Source organism: Cornus florida, unplaced genomic scaffold, assembly GCF_030987335.1.
Source record: "Cornus florida cultivar Cherokee Brave unplaced genomic scaffold, ASM3098733v1 CherokeeBrave_3.0.0_Hap2_Chr02, whole genome shotgun sequence".
Classification (NCBI taxonomy): Eukaryota; Viridiplantae; Streptophyta; class Magnoliopsida; order Cornales; family Cornaceae; genus Cornus; species Cornus florida.
In genome coordinates this window covers 1128768-1147458 of record NW_026775572.1, presented here as the reverse complement: position 1 = coordinate 1147458, position 18691 = coordinate 1128768, and the positions used below count along the sequence as shown (strand labels likewise).

At 36.4% G+C, this 18691-nt stretch overlaps 3 protein-coding genes across 3 annotated transcripts; 1 reads left to right on the top strand and 2 right to left on the bottom strand.

Annotated features, from left to right (window-relative positions):
- The first annotated feature begins 4299 nt into the window (after window positions 1–4299).
- LOC132291057 (BTB/POZ domain and ankyrin repeat-containing protein NOOT2-like) lies at window positions 4300–7027 on the top strand. The gene is made up of 2 exons (XM_059790210.1): window positions 4300–5025; window positions 5877–7027. The coding sequence occupies exons 1-2, from the start codon at window positions 4546–4548 to the stop codon at window positions 6879–6881; spliced, it is 1485 nt and encodes a 494-aa protein (XP_059646193.1). The 5' UTR covers window positions 4300–4545; the 3' UTR covers window positions 6882–7027.
- Window positions 7028–11916: 4889 nt separating this feature from the next.
- Window positions 11917–13897, bottom strand: LOC132284852 (UPF0481 protein At3g47200-like). Its single transcript, XM_059786991.1, has one exon. The coding sequence runs from the start codon at window positions 13829–13831 to the stop codon at window positions 12263–12265; it is 1569 nt and encodes a 522-aa protein (XP_059642974.1). The 5' UTR covers window positions 13832–13897; the 3' UTR covers window positions 11917–12262.
- Window positions 13898–16682: 2785 nt separating this feature from the next.
- Window positions 16683–18616, bottom strand: LOC132291019 (UPF0481 protein At3g47200-like). The gene has a single exon (XM_059790188.1). It carries the CDS (start codon window positions 18359–18361, stop codon window positions 16907–16909), a length of 1455 nt encoding a protein of 484 aa, XP_059646171.1. The 5' UTR covers window positions 18362–18616; the 3' UTR covers window positions 16683–16906.
- Between the last annotated feature and the right edge of the window lie 75 nt (window positions 18617–18691).

Below are 18691 nucleotides of genomic sequence, written 5' to 3'. Positions count from 1 at the left end.
TAGTTGTATATACTCCGTATATAAAATACAACTAGTTGTGCTGTGTGTGATATGTATGTATGTATGTATGTATATATAGAGAGAGAGAGAGAGAGAGAGAAAGGGTAGAGAGCGATGACATGACTAGTCAAGTGTCAAATCGGAGCTCTTTAAATCATAAGACAGTCAGTGATGTGTTGTCAATCAATTGGATTTTGTTTTTCGAAACGAGTTCTGAGTGAGTTTTCTGGAGTGAGAAAGGGCAAAACAACAGTTGGTTTCACCAACACTTCGCTACTTCCACGTTACAATTATTATTGACACTCGCAGTTTCATTTAATTTTTCTCAATCTGCACGTGTCAAGTCTTGTCTCACGTGCACGACAGTCCAAATCAAAATTAAACTTGCTCTCCGTATGGTATGGTATGACCCCTTAGACCCGGCCGACACGCTTTTCCACGCTCCAAAACCTTGCAGGCCCTGCACCATCACCACACACACATATTCTCTCTCTATCACACACGCACACTGTATATATGTCCACTATTAATTTCTTTTCTTTTCTAAGAAAATAAAATTTAGTCTTAAAGGATTTAAGCAGATTAAATAGTCTAACATTATTGCAATAAATGTCGATTGGGCATGATTCAAGAACCATCTCACAAGGTGCACGAGTTCCATTATTATAATTTTTATCTTTTGTGAGAGAGTCAGACTTAATAATATTTGGCTTGTATATAATACTCGGTGTTGTCTTTTTGAAAATTTGAATTACCATATTAATCTACATATATATCTTGTTGCCATAAAGAAGGGAAAAAAAAATAAAAAATGGAGTCTCCGTATATATCTATAGTGTTTGATTGAACTAATTTAAAATTTAGAATGGAATAAATTTTAAATTGAATTTTCTAAAATATCCCTCTTACTCACAAATAAATTAAATTAACAAAATACATTCTTTTATAATTTTTTTAAAAGAAACAACAGTGGTGGTGGATAACGGTGACGGTGGTGCAGTGGAAAGTGGTAATGGTGTAGGTGGTGGGATTGGAAGGCGACGGTGTTGGTGATGGTGGAATGCGGAGGCGGTAGTGGTGGAGGAAGAAGGCAGTGGTGACGGTGGAAGGCGGTGGCGGTGGCGGTGGTGGTGGTGGAAGGCAGTGGAGGTGACGGTAGTGGTGGTGGGGGAAGGTAATGGAGGTGGAGGTTAAGATGGAGGTGGAGGTGGTGAAATTCAGTGGCGGCAGCGGTGGTAGAAGGTGGCGACAGTAGAAGGCGGTGGCCGTCATGAAAGTCAGAGGTGGCGGAAGCGATGAAAGGTAGTGGTGGTTTTGGTGGAAGATAATGGTTAAAGGCAATTGTGTTGGTCGCGATGGTGGTGGTGATTTTTTTACTTAGAAATAAGGGTTTTTGGGGAAGATAATTTTTTTAAGAAAAAAAATATATATATATACTTGGGAATGGAATGGTCATTTTATAGGTTTAGTAATTGTGGAATGGATTTTGTGGCAACCTTGTGGACGGGTGTGTACGAGCATGTATGGGCGGCATTAGTAGGTTACCACATTGGGCGAGCTGCATGTGCACAATCCCAAATCGCGTGGGTGTAGAAAAGACAAATGTTATATGTAGATTCAACACCTTTCTATGACATAACGTGTTTTAACGCTATGAACCCATTAGAACTCAAAAGTTAAACATGTTTAATATGGAGTAGTACTATGATGGATAACCCCATGGGAAATCTCTAGTCCGGGGGAGACAAAACCGAATAATATTGTGTCTGGCTAGGGTGAGAGTTATTACAAATGGTATCGGAGCCTGACCTAATAGGAAGTATGGCCAACGAGGACGTTGGGCCCCAAATGGGAGGGGGTGATCGATTGTAGAGACCTTGTGGGTAGATATGTACATGTGAGCGTGTGTAGGTAGTACCAGTAGGTTACCACACTGAGCGAGCTGCATGTGCATAATCCCATATCGTGTGAGTGTGGAAAAGACAAGTGTTATATGTAGATTCAATAGTACCCTTCTATGACACAACGCGTTTTAAAACCGTGATGACTGTGAACCCATTAAAATTCCAAAGTTAAACGTATTTAACCTGCAGTAGTACTAGGATGGGTGACCCCATGGGAAGTATCTGGTCCGGAAGAGTCAAAAACGGACAATATTATGTCTGACTAGGGTGAGGATTGTTACAAATGGTATCGAAACCTGACCTAGCAGGAAGTGTGGCCAACGAGGACATTGGGTCCCAAAGGGGAGGAGGTGATTGTGGCGACCTTGTGGGTGGGTGTGTGTAGGTGCCAACAGTAGGCTACCGCACTATACGAGCTACATGTGCATAATCCCACATTACCTAGGTGTAGAAAAGGCAAATATTATATGTAAATTCAACACCATTCTATGACACAATGTGTTTTAAAACCGTGATTGCCGTGAACCTATCAGAATTCCGAAGTTAAGCATACTTTACCTGGAGTAATTCTAGGATGGGGTGGAGTAGTATTAGGATGAGTGATCCCCTGAGAATTCTCTGGTCTGAGATAGCCAAAAACGGACAATATTATATTTGACTATGGTGATGACAAACGCACCATTATAGTCTTTCTAGGAAGAATTTTATTTTATTTATTTTTTTCCAACCTTATTTGAGCTCTCACTAGTTAGTTCAAATCTAAGAAGCACAGATTCTTCTACAAGAACAATGTACCCGTATTGGATATTAATACTCTTTGGATACGTGTCCGATACTTCTTAAATGTATCCATAATTTTAAATATATTTTTAAATTCTTGACACGTATATATTTTGACTAGTATTGCGTATCTAATAATTCTCAAATACTTCATAACACATTTTTAACAAATTTTCAATATTAAAATATAACTTTGTCAATAACAATAACTTTATAATTGTTAAGAAGAATTCAAAGCTTATTAAGTGATGATTAAGAATATTTGTTTTATGTGTTGTAAAACGAACTCTTATGTTATAATAATAATTGTATTTAGATTCATAATATTATAATAAATTGATAATAAAAAATATATATATTTTTTTGTATATAAAAATGTTTTTATTTTTATTTTTTTTTATGATATCTCACCGTTTTCATATTTTTTTTAGATTTATCATATTGTCATATCTGTATCCGTCTTTCCTAAGTTTGAAAAATTGCTTTAGATAATGGTGAGACAAGTTGATTGATTTTACTTCTACAAAAGGACAGAACCAATTAGCACATCTTAGTTGATCTGAAAATGGAGATAACATATATGGGATGAGTCGGTTCACCAGGCCATCTTAGATACTAGTCCAAAATTAGTTTAGAAATGGCATGTGTTATGTATCAAGAAACAATATTGCTTCAAAATGTATTATTTATGTTTTACTCTTTTAAGCCTTTTGTTTTGTTTTTTTTTTTTCCCTTCCTTTAAAACAATTAATATATATCTCTACAATCTTATTGAAGGACATGCTATTACTGCTGTCAAAAAAAGAAAACAAACACTTATCTGTTATAAATAATTTTTTATTATCTAAATTCTTAAGAACTATTTTTAAAATTACAAATCAATCAGATTTTCAATTTTTAAAATTTTAGACTGTCTAAGATTTTTGTTTTAGTGTCAATATAATTTTACAGCTACCAAAAAGTTAAAATTATTTATGGTCCATTTCTTTGAGTACTGCTGTACACACCAAGAAAAATCACTTGAAACATGACATTTCATTCATGTTGATGTGCTAGTAGAGAATTTTTTAGGAATATAGTAATAAAAATTCAGAGTCCTTTAGCTTGACAAAATAGGAATTCTTTATGTCATTGTGTTATGTCAATCCGATAATAAAACTCTGGTTATTCACCACAGAGCCACAGACGCCTGTCCACACATATTATAGATCATAAAAAAGAGTTTTACGACTATCATTTTATGCCACTGTATCTAAGACTTTTCATATCATCCACTATATATAGTATTCTTCAGAAATTATAAATCATGTTATACAATAGCCGATCCGTTTATGTCAATTATGGTGATAAGAAAGTCAACTTGTGATCTAAAATTTTCGAATCATCATTTTTTTCCCCGAGGACGAATGGTTAGAAATTAAGTATGAGATTCTAAAATTTACAAAAAAAATACTAACTCATTAAATTATTAAGACATCTACTAACATTTAACAGTGGCATAAACATAGAAATTTATTTTAATCAAATTATTTTGCTTGTCTCCATTTTTGATCAAATTATGTACCTTTCCTTTTAAATACCTGAGCCGCCCAGAACAGCCACTCAAATTGCCCCCCGCCCCCCTCTCAAAAAATATCTCCCACAAAACCATCAAGAGAATCTCTCACAAGAAATAACAATAGTACATCATCAGAGTAGAAGAAGAAATTAAGATGAAAGCAGCACCGAGCTATTCCCTATTCTCATCCTTTTCTTAGCTTTTACCTCCAAAAAGAAAACCCATCATCTCTCTCACTATATATATACACACACACTCAAACACACACATATATAGATAGATATCTCATCTGACTAGTTAACCATGTCCCTTGAGGACTCTTTGAAATCTCTCTCTCTAGACTATCTGAACCTTCTCATCAATGGCCAAGCCTTCAGTGATGTGACCTTCAGTGTTGAGGGTCGTCTGGTCCATGCCCACAGATGCATCCTAGCAGCCAGGAGCCTCTTCTTCAGGAAGTTCTTCTGTGCGTCCGAAACGCCGTCGCCGGTGGGCCTCGACCCGGCAGGCTTAGGGATGGGGTCGTTGGCATCGTCGCCGAGGGCATCCAATTCTCAGCTGGTGATACCAGTGAATTCAGTTGGGTATGAGGTGTTCCTTTTGATGTTGCAGTTCTTGTATAGTGGGCAGGTCTCAATTGTGCCCCAGAAGCATGAGCCGAGGCCCAATTGTGGTGAGAGAGGATGTTGGCACACACATTGCACCTCAGCCGTTGATCTTGCTCTTGACACACTCGCTGCCGCTAGATTCTTTGGTGTGGAACAGCTCGCTTTGCTCACACAGGTTGAGGTTCCATTCCATTGTGTTCTCATCACCACCACTATATATATAACACTTCTTTGCGTTTTTCTTCTCGTCTCTAGCTAGGTGCTCTAGTCATCTCATATGATTATGGATTTTGATTTTGTGCTCATTTCTTAATTGGGTTTTTTAATTTTTGGGATGTGGGATAAGATTTTGAGGTGGGTTTTTTCTTTGGGGGATTTTATTATGATATCATGTGATGGAGTGGGTGGGTTGGTTTTCGGCCATTAAATTTTTATATGTTATTCGATTTCTGCATTTGAAGTAGTTGGGTTGATCCCACACTACATATATCTACTATTATCTCTTTTTATCTGTTACTATTACTAGAATTTTCCTTTTCAGTTTCTTGTAATCATTTGCAGTTTCCATGTTTAGCTTCAACAGCTGACAAGAAAGAGATTTCTTTTTCCTCCTTAATTTCTTTCTTTCACTGAAGCTTCATATCTTTGATTTCATGTACCATTAATTTGAGTTTCTTGAATTGTGTTTCTTTTATCTTTATGATTACAAACCCAACACTTTCTAAATTTAGATCTTGATCTCCAGCCTTGTCTTCCACAGTGATCACATCAAATCTTTTCCAAACAATCTACTTTCCTCATTAGGGGTTCAGATTGAAAAAGAACAATAAACTATTACAAGAGGACTACCAAATCACAATTTTGATCAAACACACCAATTATTAACAAGTGCAATATTAGCACACCATATATATATATATGCAGTACAGACCATAAATTAATATCCGATCAGTATGAATTTTATATATTCTATATTCACTAAGAATTCCTTGTGCTTAATTGATTGGGTATATATGTTGGTTGCAGAAGCAATTGGCAATCATGGTAGAGAAGGCCTCAATTGAAGATGTAATGAAAGTTCTGATAGCTTCAAGAAAGCAAGACATGCACCAACTATGGACTACCTGTTCCCATTTGGTTGCAAAGTCTGGCCTCCCACCAGAAGTCCTAGCCAAGCACCTCCCCATCGACGTTGTGGCCAAGATCGAAGAGCTCCGCCTCAAATCATCTCTTGCTCGTCGAACCCTCATGCCCCACCACCGCCAACACCACCACCACCACCAACACCATCATGATCTTGATCTGGAAGACCAAAAAATTCGTCGAATGCGACGAGCCCTCAACTCCTCGGATGTTGAACTTGTGAAGCTGATGGTGATGGGTGAGGGGCTTAATCTTGACGAGGCATTAGCCCTACATTACGCAGTTGAGAATTGTAGCCGGGAAGTAGTGAAAGCGTTGCTGGAGCTTGGGGCAGCCAATGTGAACCACCCAGCTGGTCCGGCAGGGAAAACCGCGCTTCACATTGCAGCTGAAATGGTGTCACCAGACATGGTATCAGTTCTTCTAGACCACCATGCGGACCCAAATGTGAGGACCATTGATGGGATCACCCCTCTGGACGTGCTTAGGACCCTAACTTCAGATTTTCTCTTCAAAGGGGCAGTCCCGGGACTAACCCATATCGAACCCAACAAGCTTAGGCTTTGCCTGGAGCTGGTTCAATCCGCGGCTTTGGTTATATCTCGCGAGGAAGGGAATGGGAATGGGAATGCTCCTTCGTCGGCCCCCATTTATCCTCCAATGAGTGAAGATCATAATAATAGCAGCGGTAGCAGTGGTAACATTGCTAATATTGATTCAAGGCTGGATTATCTCCATTTGGGTTCGGGTCAGGGTCAGATGGGGTGTAAGATGGACGAGGGAGACGTTCCTAATAGCCAGAATAATAATCAGAGAGAGGTCATGAATCCACATGGATCACAAGGTGGTTGTGACCCTTCAATTTACCATCATCATCACGAGTATTAACGTACTCTCTCCATCTCTATATATATAATCTTCTTTTTATGTATTCATGATCGAACTGGGCTAGACAGCAAAATATGATGAAAAATCATGGAGATTTGAAATAGATTATATATATATGTGCGTGTCTTCTTTTTCGTCTTCCTTAATTTCTCCTGCTTTTGTTTTATTTTCCTCTATATCTCTGTCGCTCTTTCTAGTTGTCTATCTGTTCTCTGTGCTGTGTGTTTCTAGTTTTTGTAGGGTGTTTCAGTGATCGTCATGCGCACTGCAGAGACCAATGGAATAACTTTTCTCTTACAACGAAACAGATAGATTCTGATCAGCTTTTGCTCTGGGTGATGGAGGTCAAATTTTTCAACCTCTTGCCTGTCAGCTTATTTATTTGGTATATCTGTGTCATTTTAGCCTATTTATAGTGACCTATATATATTTTTCATGTCCCCCATCTACCTTTCATGTTTATATATATATATATATATATATATATATATAATAGAATTCCAATTTATAAATATGTAAAACTTTTGATTATGTGGGTACGTGTTAACGTGTACACGCGTTCATCTATATATGTGTGTATTTAATACACTTGATGATCATAAACATGAACATATAGAAGAATGGATGATTTGGTTTCTTGTGGTGGTGGAAACACGGAGGTTGTATGGACATGGATATATAGGTAGCTGTAACTCTAATGAACCAATGAGCTGTCTGTCTCTTCCCATTATTCCTTAAGAATTTATTGTGTTGCTTTAATTTGTAGGAATTTAGAGAAACTTGATAGGGCTCTATTTAGCTAATTATTTTCCAAAATGACACCAGCAGTTTGGCTATGGAGTATGGACAAATGGATTGGTTGTTGTCTTGCATGAATGCAACATTGAATGTGACCACACACACACACACATACATACATGTACAAGAACTTATTTTAGTGGTAATGTCATTTTCTGGATTCCCTCCATGTAATCCTCTTTTTTGTCCCCTCTTGCTTTTTTCCTGCTCCATCTTCTACTTGGACAATAACTAGCAGTCTAGCAGTTTGATGAACCCTAGGGCTGTGTCATTTAAACTACTTACTTGGTACGTACATTACTCTATTTTAGCTCCTCTGCTTTTACAAGTATCACTGTGTCTCTCTCTCACACACTCACACATAGTTCTGATTTATTTATTTATTTATTTTGGGGTAAAGACTAGCTATGAAAACATGGGCATGTATATAAGGGAGTCATTAAGAAATAAAGAAGTTGTAACTGCTTTGTTTTGTAACTCACAAAATAATTTTTTAAACTCTTGATTCAGTTTTCAAAACTAAGTTATAAATAGACTTATTTTCAAATAACTTTATTACGTAGTTTTATGATAAAAGTTTTTTGTATTGAGGATTGTTTTCAGAATTACAAATCAAACATATTTTAACTATGGAAACAGTTTTTTGTTCTTAGAAAATTGTACAAAAAATTTTGCTTATTTCAATTTCCTGAAAATTGTTTTGTGAAAATTCAGTCATAAAAAGACTTATTTTATATAGCAGTCTTTTATAGTTCTCCTAAAACTGTTATCTGAATTTCTGATAACTGTTTTTAGAGTTACAAATCAAACATGCCCTAAAATTTTTTTTAAATGCACTCTTGTCACTATTACTTGGATTGTCAAGATAGAAAACAAAGTCATTATTTATAACTATAAATATATATATATATATATATATATATATATATATATATATATATATATTGGTTGCCATAGCAGTGGATCAAAAATTATTATATCATTTGAATATTTAATTTGTTTTTGAAATAAAGCCATGAATATTATCTTATCATCAGGTATCTCCTTTCATGGGTTGAGTATGTATGATCTCAGTTACATGGACTCTTCAAAAGTATTGAAATATTCGGACACGTATTCCTCGAATATAGGTATGGAATATGTGTTCAACATTTTTTGATTGGATATGTACTTAAAAAAAAACATATCATATCATTTAATTACATTATATTATTACTTTAAAATGAGTTAAATGCCTACATTAAAATATTACTTTACTCTAGAAAAGAAAAGAAAATAATTAATAAAATAAATATTTAGTCGTGTCTTTATGTCCTTCTGTTTAGAGGTTTGACACGTCCGACACATGAAGACGCACCTATGCCAAGCCCATGTAATATAATGTATGATTATGTGATTATACACTTTCACATACATATGGAACTCTTGTTTCTTTCTTTAGGCTAAACCATGAATAAGAGATTAGATAACTACTTTAATTATGATATAAGTGATTTTACCCTCTAATACATGAACTCTATATGATGCTATATATACTTAAGCTGATTGATAGCGGGGTAACGTATTTATTCGGGTAAAAAAAAGAAAAGAATGGTTCATGAGAAAGTTGAAAATAGATGACATGGACATTAGAAGCTCTACAATATCCTAATCAAATCAACCCTCACTCAAATAAAAATAAAATAAATGTATTGGTTTGGGTTACAACCATACGTGGCATTTATCGGCTATATGTTGGTAATGGCGGACTTGTTGAGCATTTCTACCATTAGAGATTTAGTTATCCAAAAGAACAGAGGTATAATTAATAATGTAGAAACTTGAAACTATGGTTTTCTTTTCTTTTCGTTGGTCTTGTGAACAATATATAACAACCTGATGGTGCGTCAACAAATATCATATAATTAATGAAATTAATATCCTTTTATCTAGGTAGTACCAAAATGGATTAATGGAATGAGAGTACCATCTACACTATGGATAGGTTTTGTAAAAATGTATCTTGAGGGGATGAGAAGAACGTTGGGAGAAAATTCACTCAATGACTTGTTAGTTGAGTCATGAGTGGTATAAGAGGAACACTAAACTAGCTAGTTATAAGAGCGGATTAGTTTAGAGTCTGGTTGAAACCATGGGAAAGTATACGATACCACTGCGTTACTTGGCATGCATGCATGTGGTATTCCTTTCAATGAAAACTCCTCATTTCTCTTAAAAAATTCCCACATGCACTTCTTTATTATCAAGAAAAATAGAGAGTTTTCATTAAGAAGGGTACCATGTGCCAAAATACAATTGGGGTATTATAAATATACTTGGTCATATTTTGCATTAATTGTATTACCGTACATTTTTCTGGCATCATTATAGCTAATTAAAGATGGCTTGCATGCCCCCTAATTTGGAAGATGCAAAAGTATCAGGTTGTGGATATGTAAGAATGAGGTTTCCATATTATGTGTTTAGGTATCATGTTTTTTGTGCTGATATGGTTCTCAATATTATTTAAAAAACAATCTTAACATAACTAACTTGTGCTTAAAATCATATATATATAGGCAGGCATTTTAGCATTATTCGAATTCAAACTTGAGGAATATATAGTTGTAGTTCATTTCAAAAGGCTCTTTGTTAGAGACGTAACTTCTGCGAGTTAGAAAGAAAATTTTGCAAAACTCCAATAACTAGAGTTGGACTACTGAACTGGTGTTTTTCAGTGTATATTTCCTTTTGTTACTCTCTCCTTTTATAACTACATTGGTGATGAATTCGGGATCCCGTGGTGCATGTAAATTACTAACTAGTGCAATAAACTACTTCTTTTTTTCAGTAAATTATAATCAGCACATGCATAATATTGACGTGACATCGGAGAGGATCCAATTAAGTTCATTAATCATGATAGCTTCTGGTTCCTTCCATATATACTCTCTTTATTAAACCCATCCTTGTATAGTTAATGGAGGGAAGGAAGACAAAGGAATAAATGATTGATGGAGTATTAATTCAAGGAAATTGAGAGAATATTAAAGAGATACTGGACAATCTCAAGAGAGGAGCAAAAGCTCTTCCAATTAATTACCAATGGGCTACTAGCCCAATAGTACAACCTCTCCCTCAAAGGTGAGGTACTGAGGGTTTCTACAGTGGACAATTTATAAAATATGTGTGCAAGTTTGCTTTACCTAACCAAAAATAATACTAATAAATCTTTCAGTTATTGCTATTAACACATTCTATCTAATGTAAGCTTGAACTTAGTAAACTTGCTTTCCATCTTCTTAAATTTTTTTGCAGCATAAGGAGTCTGCAGTGAAACAGTGTACTAAGGAATAAGAAAATTGAAAAGTTACGTTGTAATTACCCCATGAAGTGACAATCTTTTCTCCAACATATTCTCCTATGAATGGCATAAAGATAGAGGATATCATGTAGAAGAAGCTTCTGCCACCAAATATAATAGGCCCAGTTAGGGATTTACTTTTCCCTGAAATTAGGTACCCTGCGTTTTGCATAAAAACAAAATACCCAATCAAATCAGTTAATGGGTCAAAAATTGGGCTGCTAATACCACCAAATCTAGTATTGGTTCGACCAATTTTTACTTCATTTAGACCGGCTAATTAAGGCAGCGAATGGATTGTTTACTCCAATGTTAAATTTGATTGAAAATTTTGGAATGACATGCTATCAATTTCACTTGAGGTACGTACCACATCGAAAAGAAGCCCAACGTGAAGCGCATGGAGGCATAAATTATGTTCCAAAACCTTAACAGAGGGCAAAGTAAAGAATGATGTTATTATATTCTTTCTTTTTCTCTTTGGTTGCCAAAGACAATTAATGATTGCAATTCAGCCAAAGGACAAGTTGTGCCTTATTTACTAATAATGCACTCTAACTAATAAGTTAGACCTAAAATACTAGCTGAGGGTCTTTTATTCTTATAGATATGTTTTAAGTGATAAATATAGGCTCCACTTGAAACATATCTAAAGATAAAATAATAAGACTTTGACTAGTGTTTTAGGTCTAACTCTTCTGTTTAGTGTTATTTAAAGAAAAGTAGGCTCAATTAAACTGGGCTTTGCTTTTGATGCAGCAACATGGCAATGGACCATCTAAGTACTCCCAAATTAAGCTGTCCAGCTTTTGGAATGTAAGGAATGGAGTTGTTTTAACCCATCAACATTCTTAGCCACTTAAGTCCTAATATTTATATGGGATGTAAGTTATATACAAGGAAAAAGAAAAGGAGAGAGCTAGCTCTTCCACAACAAACAAGGTTGGACACACCATATTCAAATTTAATTAATTACATTCCAACAACTAATTTCTTGCACAATCATATTTTATTTGTGTGCAAAAATAAATTAGCTTGCTTTAGAGAAGAACCACAACCAACAGCAGTAAACAAAGAACCAACAACAGCAAACAAAGAGCCAACAGAAAGACAAAACAGAATTCTAGCTAGCAGCAGCAGATTGCTCCTTGAGGGAAAGCAATCTTTATTGCACCCAACAAACTATACCTTAAGATGGACTGACCTTAATTGCTATATATATATCTATAACTAGGTTTGATCATGTACGCGGAAAAAGAGCAAGGTAAGTCTGAACGAAACTTAGGACAAGCGCAAAAATTGCAGCAATGAAAGCTAAGAGAGTCCAAGGGGTACTAAAATGAGTGTGCAGCCATTCAGCAAGCCAGACCTTTACCTTGTTCCTATAATGGTCTTCAATTTCCTTTTTAATAGATTTGTAAGCATCACTGTCGGGCACTAAATCATTGGCTATCTCATTGAAGAGGTCTGCCACTTGTTGGTCGCTGCCAAGAAAGTTGAGAAGTATGCCCTTATGCCGCAGCTCCTTCACATCATCCACTAGATCAATGAGTGAATCGATGAAACACAAGAATGAAGTGACCCCATTCCAGTCCGGTCCACTGGGACTCATTTCATATGCTACCAAATTCAGTAGCAAGGACTTGGTTGAATCATCAATGGTCATTGGAGGAAGCCTTAGGACGGCTTTTAATTTGTAAAGCTGAGGCTCAAACTTGACATCTGTGAAACAATGACTTCCGCTGGGCTTGAAGTGGATCCCTGCCGTCTTGAGCTCCTGGGCAGAGCGATAAGTGTGCCAATCACTGCCATTCGGTGCATCTTCTGACTGCTCATTAGTCTGCTTATTTGCCATTGCATCATCTGACTGCTCATTAATCTGCTTATTTGCCGTTGCATCATCTGGCTGCTCATTAATCTGCTTATTTGCCGTTGCATCATCTGGATGCTCATTAATCTGCTTATTTGCCGTTGCATCATGCGCATCAGCATTGGTGATAAGTTTTGCCCACATAAGGTGTAGAAGATGAGGAGGAGGAGGAGGAGGAGTTGTTGCAGCTGCTGCTTTCTTATATGCTACAGATGCTGATGGGCTATTGAACTTGTTGAAGAAATTTTTTACCTTGTCTTTACAGGTATTTCGTGCAGCAGGATTTGCCCATGTCCGCTGGATGAACATATCCATCCATTTTAACCCTTCAGCTGAATCTTTAAACTTGACCCTCATAAGCAACTCCAGGATGTGAAAAGGGAGTTGATTCTCGAGCAAGAATAAGTCCCGTCGTACGAAAGCCATGTCATGACTCTTCATCTTCGATGTTGATTGATCAGGACCACTACTGATCTGCTGCTGATCATCCTTATGTTGTGGCGGAACACAATCAATGATGAATTGTAGAATAAAGCAGCCATCAAGAAACATCATCCTAGTGAAGTCTCCATCATTGAATTTTTTTGTTGGCTCCTCATCAGTGTAGTATGTCTTGGCTTTGCTACATGCAGCTGCAAATTCATTTTCTGAAGGCATAGCATAAATAGTACCTGCCTCGACATAGTGTCGAGCCAAAACAATCTTGAACTTCTCCATTGACTGGAGCTTTGAATTCCCGTGGTGATAGGGACCAATTGAGACAACCATGGGATCGTAGCATTCCTTGTTGGATTCCTTGTTGGATCGTCGACACAATTGGGGAACCTTTGGCAGCAGCAGCTTTTGCATTTGCAACGACTTTCCTTCGTTACCCAATATGGCTTTCAACCAGTCATTGGAATCGTCAACGTTAATAACCCAATCATTTTCAGTTGCCATTGTTAATTAATTGGCAATCAAGTAGCTAGCTAAGGCTGCTAACCATATATATATATATATCTTGTCTATGCTTCTCTACACATGTACAATATATATTGTTTATAATTTATACCACTAAATTGAGTACTTCATAACTAGTGTGCACTTTACGTGACTTCACTTTTTTGCCTTGTCAGGTAAATATTTTTTTTTGTGGGTAAGTTTATTAGGTAAGAATCTTCATCTTCTCTGTACTATACATAGATGCAAAGATTATCATTAATTAATTGCTTCTAAGGAAAATTTAAGAGTTAGGATCGCTTTATATCTTTTACTTTATCCCTTTCTTTTTTATGATCATGGATTGAATTCTTACTTACCATTTATCATTTTATGAAGTACAGAGAACAATCAACTGGGCCAGTGACCAGCTTTTTACTTTCCAAAGAGAAGCCTAGGAAAAAAAAAGTATAGACAACAATTTTAAAGGAGAAACTTCATCTTCTATTATGCAAATTAAAGTTTAGCATTGCTTGATGCTACTAAGAGTTTGGTTCTCTTTTTTTCTTTCTTTTCATCTTCTTCTTCTTTATATATTCCTAACTCCAATCCCAAGCGTGTTCAAATGGAATGGAACGAGAGTATCAACTCATTCTGTTGTGATTGTATTACACTATGGGTAGATATTTATTACTTAAGAATTTTCATCTTCTCTGTACTACATATAGATGCAAAGTGTGGTCATTAATTAATTGCTTACAAGCTTCTAAAAAAAATATTTAAGAGTTAGTGTAACGACCCAAAATGATACGAGTCATAAAAAAAATTTGGCATGACCTCTGCTAAAAATGGTCCTACCACAACCTGTTGAAGTGCCAAAAAAAAAAAAAATGTAATGGCCTCACTTAGCCATAAACTAATCTATCATGTCCCAACGCACAATGCAAATAATATAAAATATTCCCAAAACAATAATATACATATAAAAAGAGTCCCGTTTCTCTAATTCCTTCAAAAATATGGAAACGTCAATCCACTACCTAGTCTCATACTCCTTTATAAGGAACATACTCTAATTATGTCAATTTACAGTCCATGAAATACAGCTGAAATCAAAAGTCTATAATTTACAACATTGTACAAGTTATACTAATGTAAAATTATACTAAAGTTTTACAGAATAGTCAAGATTTACATTTACAAAATATTAAAGTTCTAAAACAAAAATAGCAAAATATAAATCTCCAATCCCGTCTAAACTTGTGGTGGATGGTCGTCCGCCACCTCTTTTCCATATCCTGAAAAATATTAATAATAAAGGGGTGAGCACAATGGCTCGGTAGGAGGTGCCTAAGACACACCTCTTGTAACCCCGTGAATTCAAACGAGAAATAGAAAAAAGAACCGAGATCATGCCATTTCCGGAAAAAAAAAAATATAACTACAATATCAACAACAATAATCCAAGTCATAAACGAACAATATCATGCTATGAAATGCAATGTCATACAATGTCGCTCCCCATTTTCAAAACTTTTCCCATCATCATTTCCAAACCGTTAGTATAATCCGTCCCATGGCTGCTCCATGGCGGCACAAGAGAAGGATTGGTTAACTGTCCCTGACCCATGGCAACTCCATGGCGTCATTTGGGGCCCAGGTAACTCAACCATGCTAGGAAAATCTTCTCAATTCCCTCCAGGCCTCACCAACGTCGTGGTCCCTAGGCGGCCGGGTTTTCGCAAACCCTTTCAAAACTTTTTCCCCAAAACCTTTTTCATTTCCTTTAAAATCATTTTTCCATTTCTTCCCAATGTTTATGCATGAATGTATCATGTCAATTTCATGTCCTGTCAATATTCATCATCATGATTTTAATTTAAGCTTAACCACCTGACATGCTTTACAATAATACAAAGAATATATCATACTTCCAAATAACATAATCTAGCATGTTAAGCACATAATATATGAAACAAATCCACATACCCGGCACACCCCACTGTGTCCGGCACACAAAACGAGAAAAGACGAAAATTCTCTTAAAAAAAATCAAAAAATTCCAAAAAAATGGAAAATTATAAAAATTGTAAACATTACAGTTAAAAACGCTTTATCTTTTACTTTATCACTTTCTTTTCTATGATCATGGACTCAGCTCTTACTTACCATATTATGAAGTACATACAACAATTTTAAAGGATTGGAGAAACTTCATCTTCTATCATGCAAATTAAAGTTTTGCATTGCTTGATGCTACTAAGAGTTTGGTTCACTTTTTTTCTTTCTTTTCATCTTCTTCTTCTTCTTTATATATTCCTAACTCCGATCCCAAGCGTGTTCAAATGGAATGGGATGAGAGTATCAACTCATTCTGTTGTGATTGTATTACACTATGGATATATATTTATTACGTAAGAATCTTCATCTTCTCTGTACTATATATAGATGCAAAGTTCGTCATTAATTAATTGCTTACAAGCTTCTAAGAGTTAGGATAGCTTTATCTTTTACTTTATCACTTTCTTTTCTATAATCATGGACTGAGCCCTTACTTACCATATATCATTCTATGAAGTACAGACAACAATTTTAAAGGAGAAACTTCATCTTCTATTATGCAAATTAAAGTTTAGCATTGCTTGATGCTACCAAGAGTTTGGTTCTCTTTTTTTCTTTCTTTTCATCTTCTTCTTCTTTATGTATTCCCAACTCCGATCCCAAGCGTGTTCAAATGGAATTGAATGAGAGTATCAACTCGTTCTGTTGTGATTGTATTACACTATGAGTAAATATTTATTACGTAAGAATCTTCATCTTCTCTGTACTATATATAGATGCAAAGTTCGTCAACACATATTTTGTGATTAAACCAATTCTAGCCAACCATAAATTTAGATAGTCATTGGTATTGACTATAAAAATGTTACAATAAATTCTATTTCACAGCTCAAGCACTGGTATAAAACATGGATTGAATACGAACCTGTAAGACAATATAGTTCATGTTCATTACAAATAATTGACTCATCATACATAATGATGGGTAAAATTAATATGGCTCCAACTAGTACAACAACATAAGGTAAGGTTGCTTCATTTTTTAGGTGGATAGGCTGTGAGGTAAGTCTGAAAGGCAGCTAAGATGGTCTGAAGGACACCCAAGTTAATGACAATTATAGCTACAACAAAGGCTATTATTGTCCATGGAGTACTAAAATGCATATGTCGCCATTCAGCCATCCACACTTTTATATTGCTCTTGTAATGGTCCTCAATGCTTTGCTTAGCCCCCACAAATCCATGAGGGTTCGGCACCAAATTGGTGGCTATCTCATTGAACAGGTCTGCTACTTGCTGGTCGCTGCCGAGGAAGTTGAGGAGTATGCCCTTTGAACGGAGCTCCTTCACGTCTTCAGCGTGATCAATCAATGAATCCATGAAACATATATAAGAGGTGACTCCAAAGTCATCAGGAGTATCCGGGCAGGCTTCGTAGGCTACTAAGTTTAAAAAGAGAGACTTTGATGAGTCATCGATGGTTACTGAAGGAAGCATGAGTCGAGCAGAGAAGCCACGGTTGGGCTTGAATGTGATGTCTGAAAAACGGCGCGTGTTGCTAGGCCTACAGTAGATTCCCACCTGCTTGAGCTCCATGGCTGACCGATAGGACCACCACTCACCCTTCAGATAACACCCTCCTTGGTTAAAAGCACCAACATCTATGTGTTGTGTCCGAACAAGTTCAAGCAGATGAGAAGGCTGTTGCTCTGGTCGTATCTTCTCTTTTGCCTCCAGACTGCCTTGTGCCGCCCTAGATTCATGAGGATGCTCCGGCCTAGAGCGCCAGATGAACCTGTTGATCATTTCTTCCCCTTCAACTGTTTCAAACCTCATGCTCATCAATAGCTTCAGGACTGCAAAAGGAAGCTGATTCTCAAACAAGAAAAAGTCACGGCGCACGAAAGCTATGTCGTGACTCTTCATCATTAAATCTTTGGACTGGCCGTATACAATGCAGTAAATGAATTGGAGAATAAAGCAGCCATCAAGAAACATCATCAGGGCAAACGCTTCATCATCAAAGCCGTCTGTTGAGCCCTCAGCATAGCAATTCCTGTCTTCATTTACCATCTCTGCAACTTTTCTGTATAAATCACTGATAGTTGCTTTACTTTTATCGGCAAATTGGTTTGCCAATAAAATCTTCAACTCCTCCGTAGGCGCGAGCTCTGGTTTCCCATGGTGGTAGGGACCAATCGAAACCACCAGGGGATCATAACACTTTTTGTTAGATTCAATCTCACGAAGCATCAGAGGAACCTTCTGTATCTTGGGCTTCTGCCGCTTCTTATTTTTGAACTTCCGATCAGCACCATTAACCATTGATCTTAGCAGCTCGTCATCATTGCGACTGCATGAATGTGAAGCACTCGCATCTGGATTGATTACATTAATGCTGATCAGCTCATTGCGGCAGCTACCGTTAGAGCTCCCTCGATGGGCTTCATTTCCAATCGGTACTTCTCTGTTCATGGAAGGCTCCTCCATGTATATATGACCCCCCCAGCAGCAGCCACACAGATTACATATATATATATATATATGGTGTTATACAAATACTGAGGATGAAAGCTTACACCAACAGTATAGATCTCTATCTATCATGCTTTTCTTTAATTTATTTGGAGAAACTTTTCTTAATAATCAAGCTTGGTATTGTATTCATCCATGAAGAAGTAGGTTTTCTTTCTCTTTATTCTTTCTCGTTCAGAAACGGAATGCATTAACAGTATATTACAAGAAGAGATTCTATCTACCAAGTTCCATCTGCGATATATTTAAAGTACACCATTATTCAAAGATTTTCAATAAATTTTA

What these genes read in the sequence shown, in the direction of transcription:
- LOC132291057 (XM_059790210.1), top strand. Translation starts at nt 4,546, where the DNA reads ATGTCCCTTGAGGACTCTTTGAAATCTCTCTCTCTAGACTATCTGAAC. An exon ending in AGCTCGCTTTGCTCACACAG is followed by an intron (nt 5,026 to 5,876) that starts GTTGAGGTTCCA and finishes TGTTGGTTGCAG; the next exon opens with AAGCAATTGGCAATCATGGT.
- LOC132284852 (XM_059786991.1), bottom strand. Translation starts at nt 13,831, where the DNA reads ATGGCAACTGAAAATGATTGGGTTATTAACGTTGACGATTCCAATGAC.
- LOC132291019 (XM_059790188.1), bottom strand. Translation starts at nt 18,361, where the DNA reads ATGGAGGAGCCTTCCATGAACAGAGAAGTACCGATTGGAAATGAAGCC.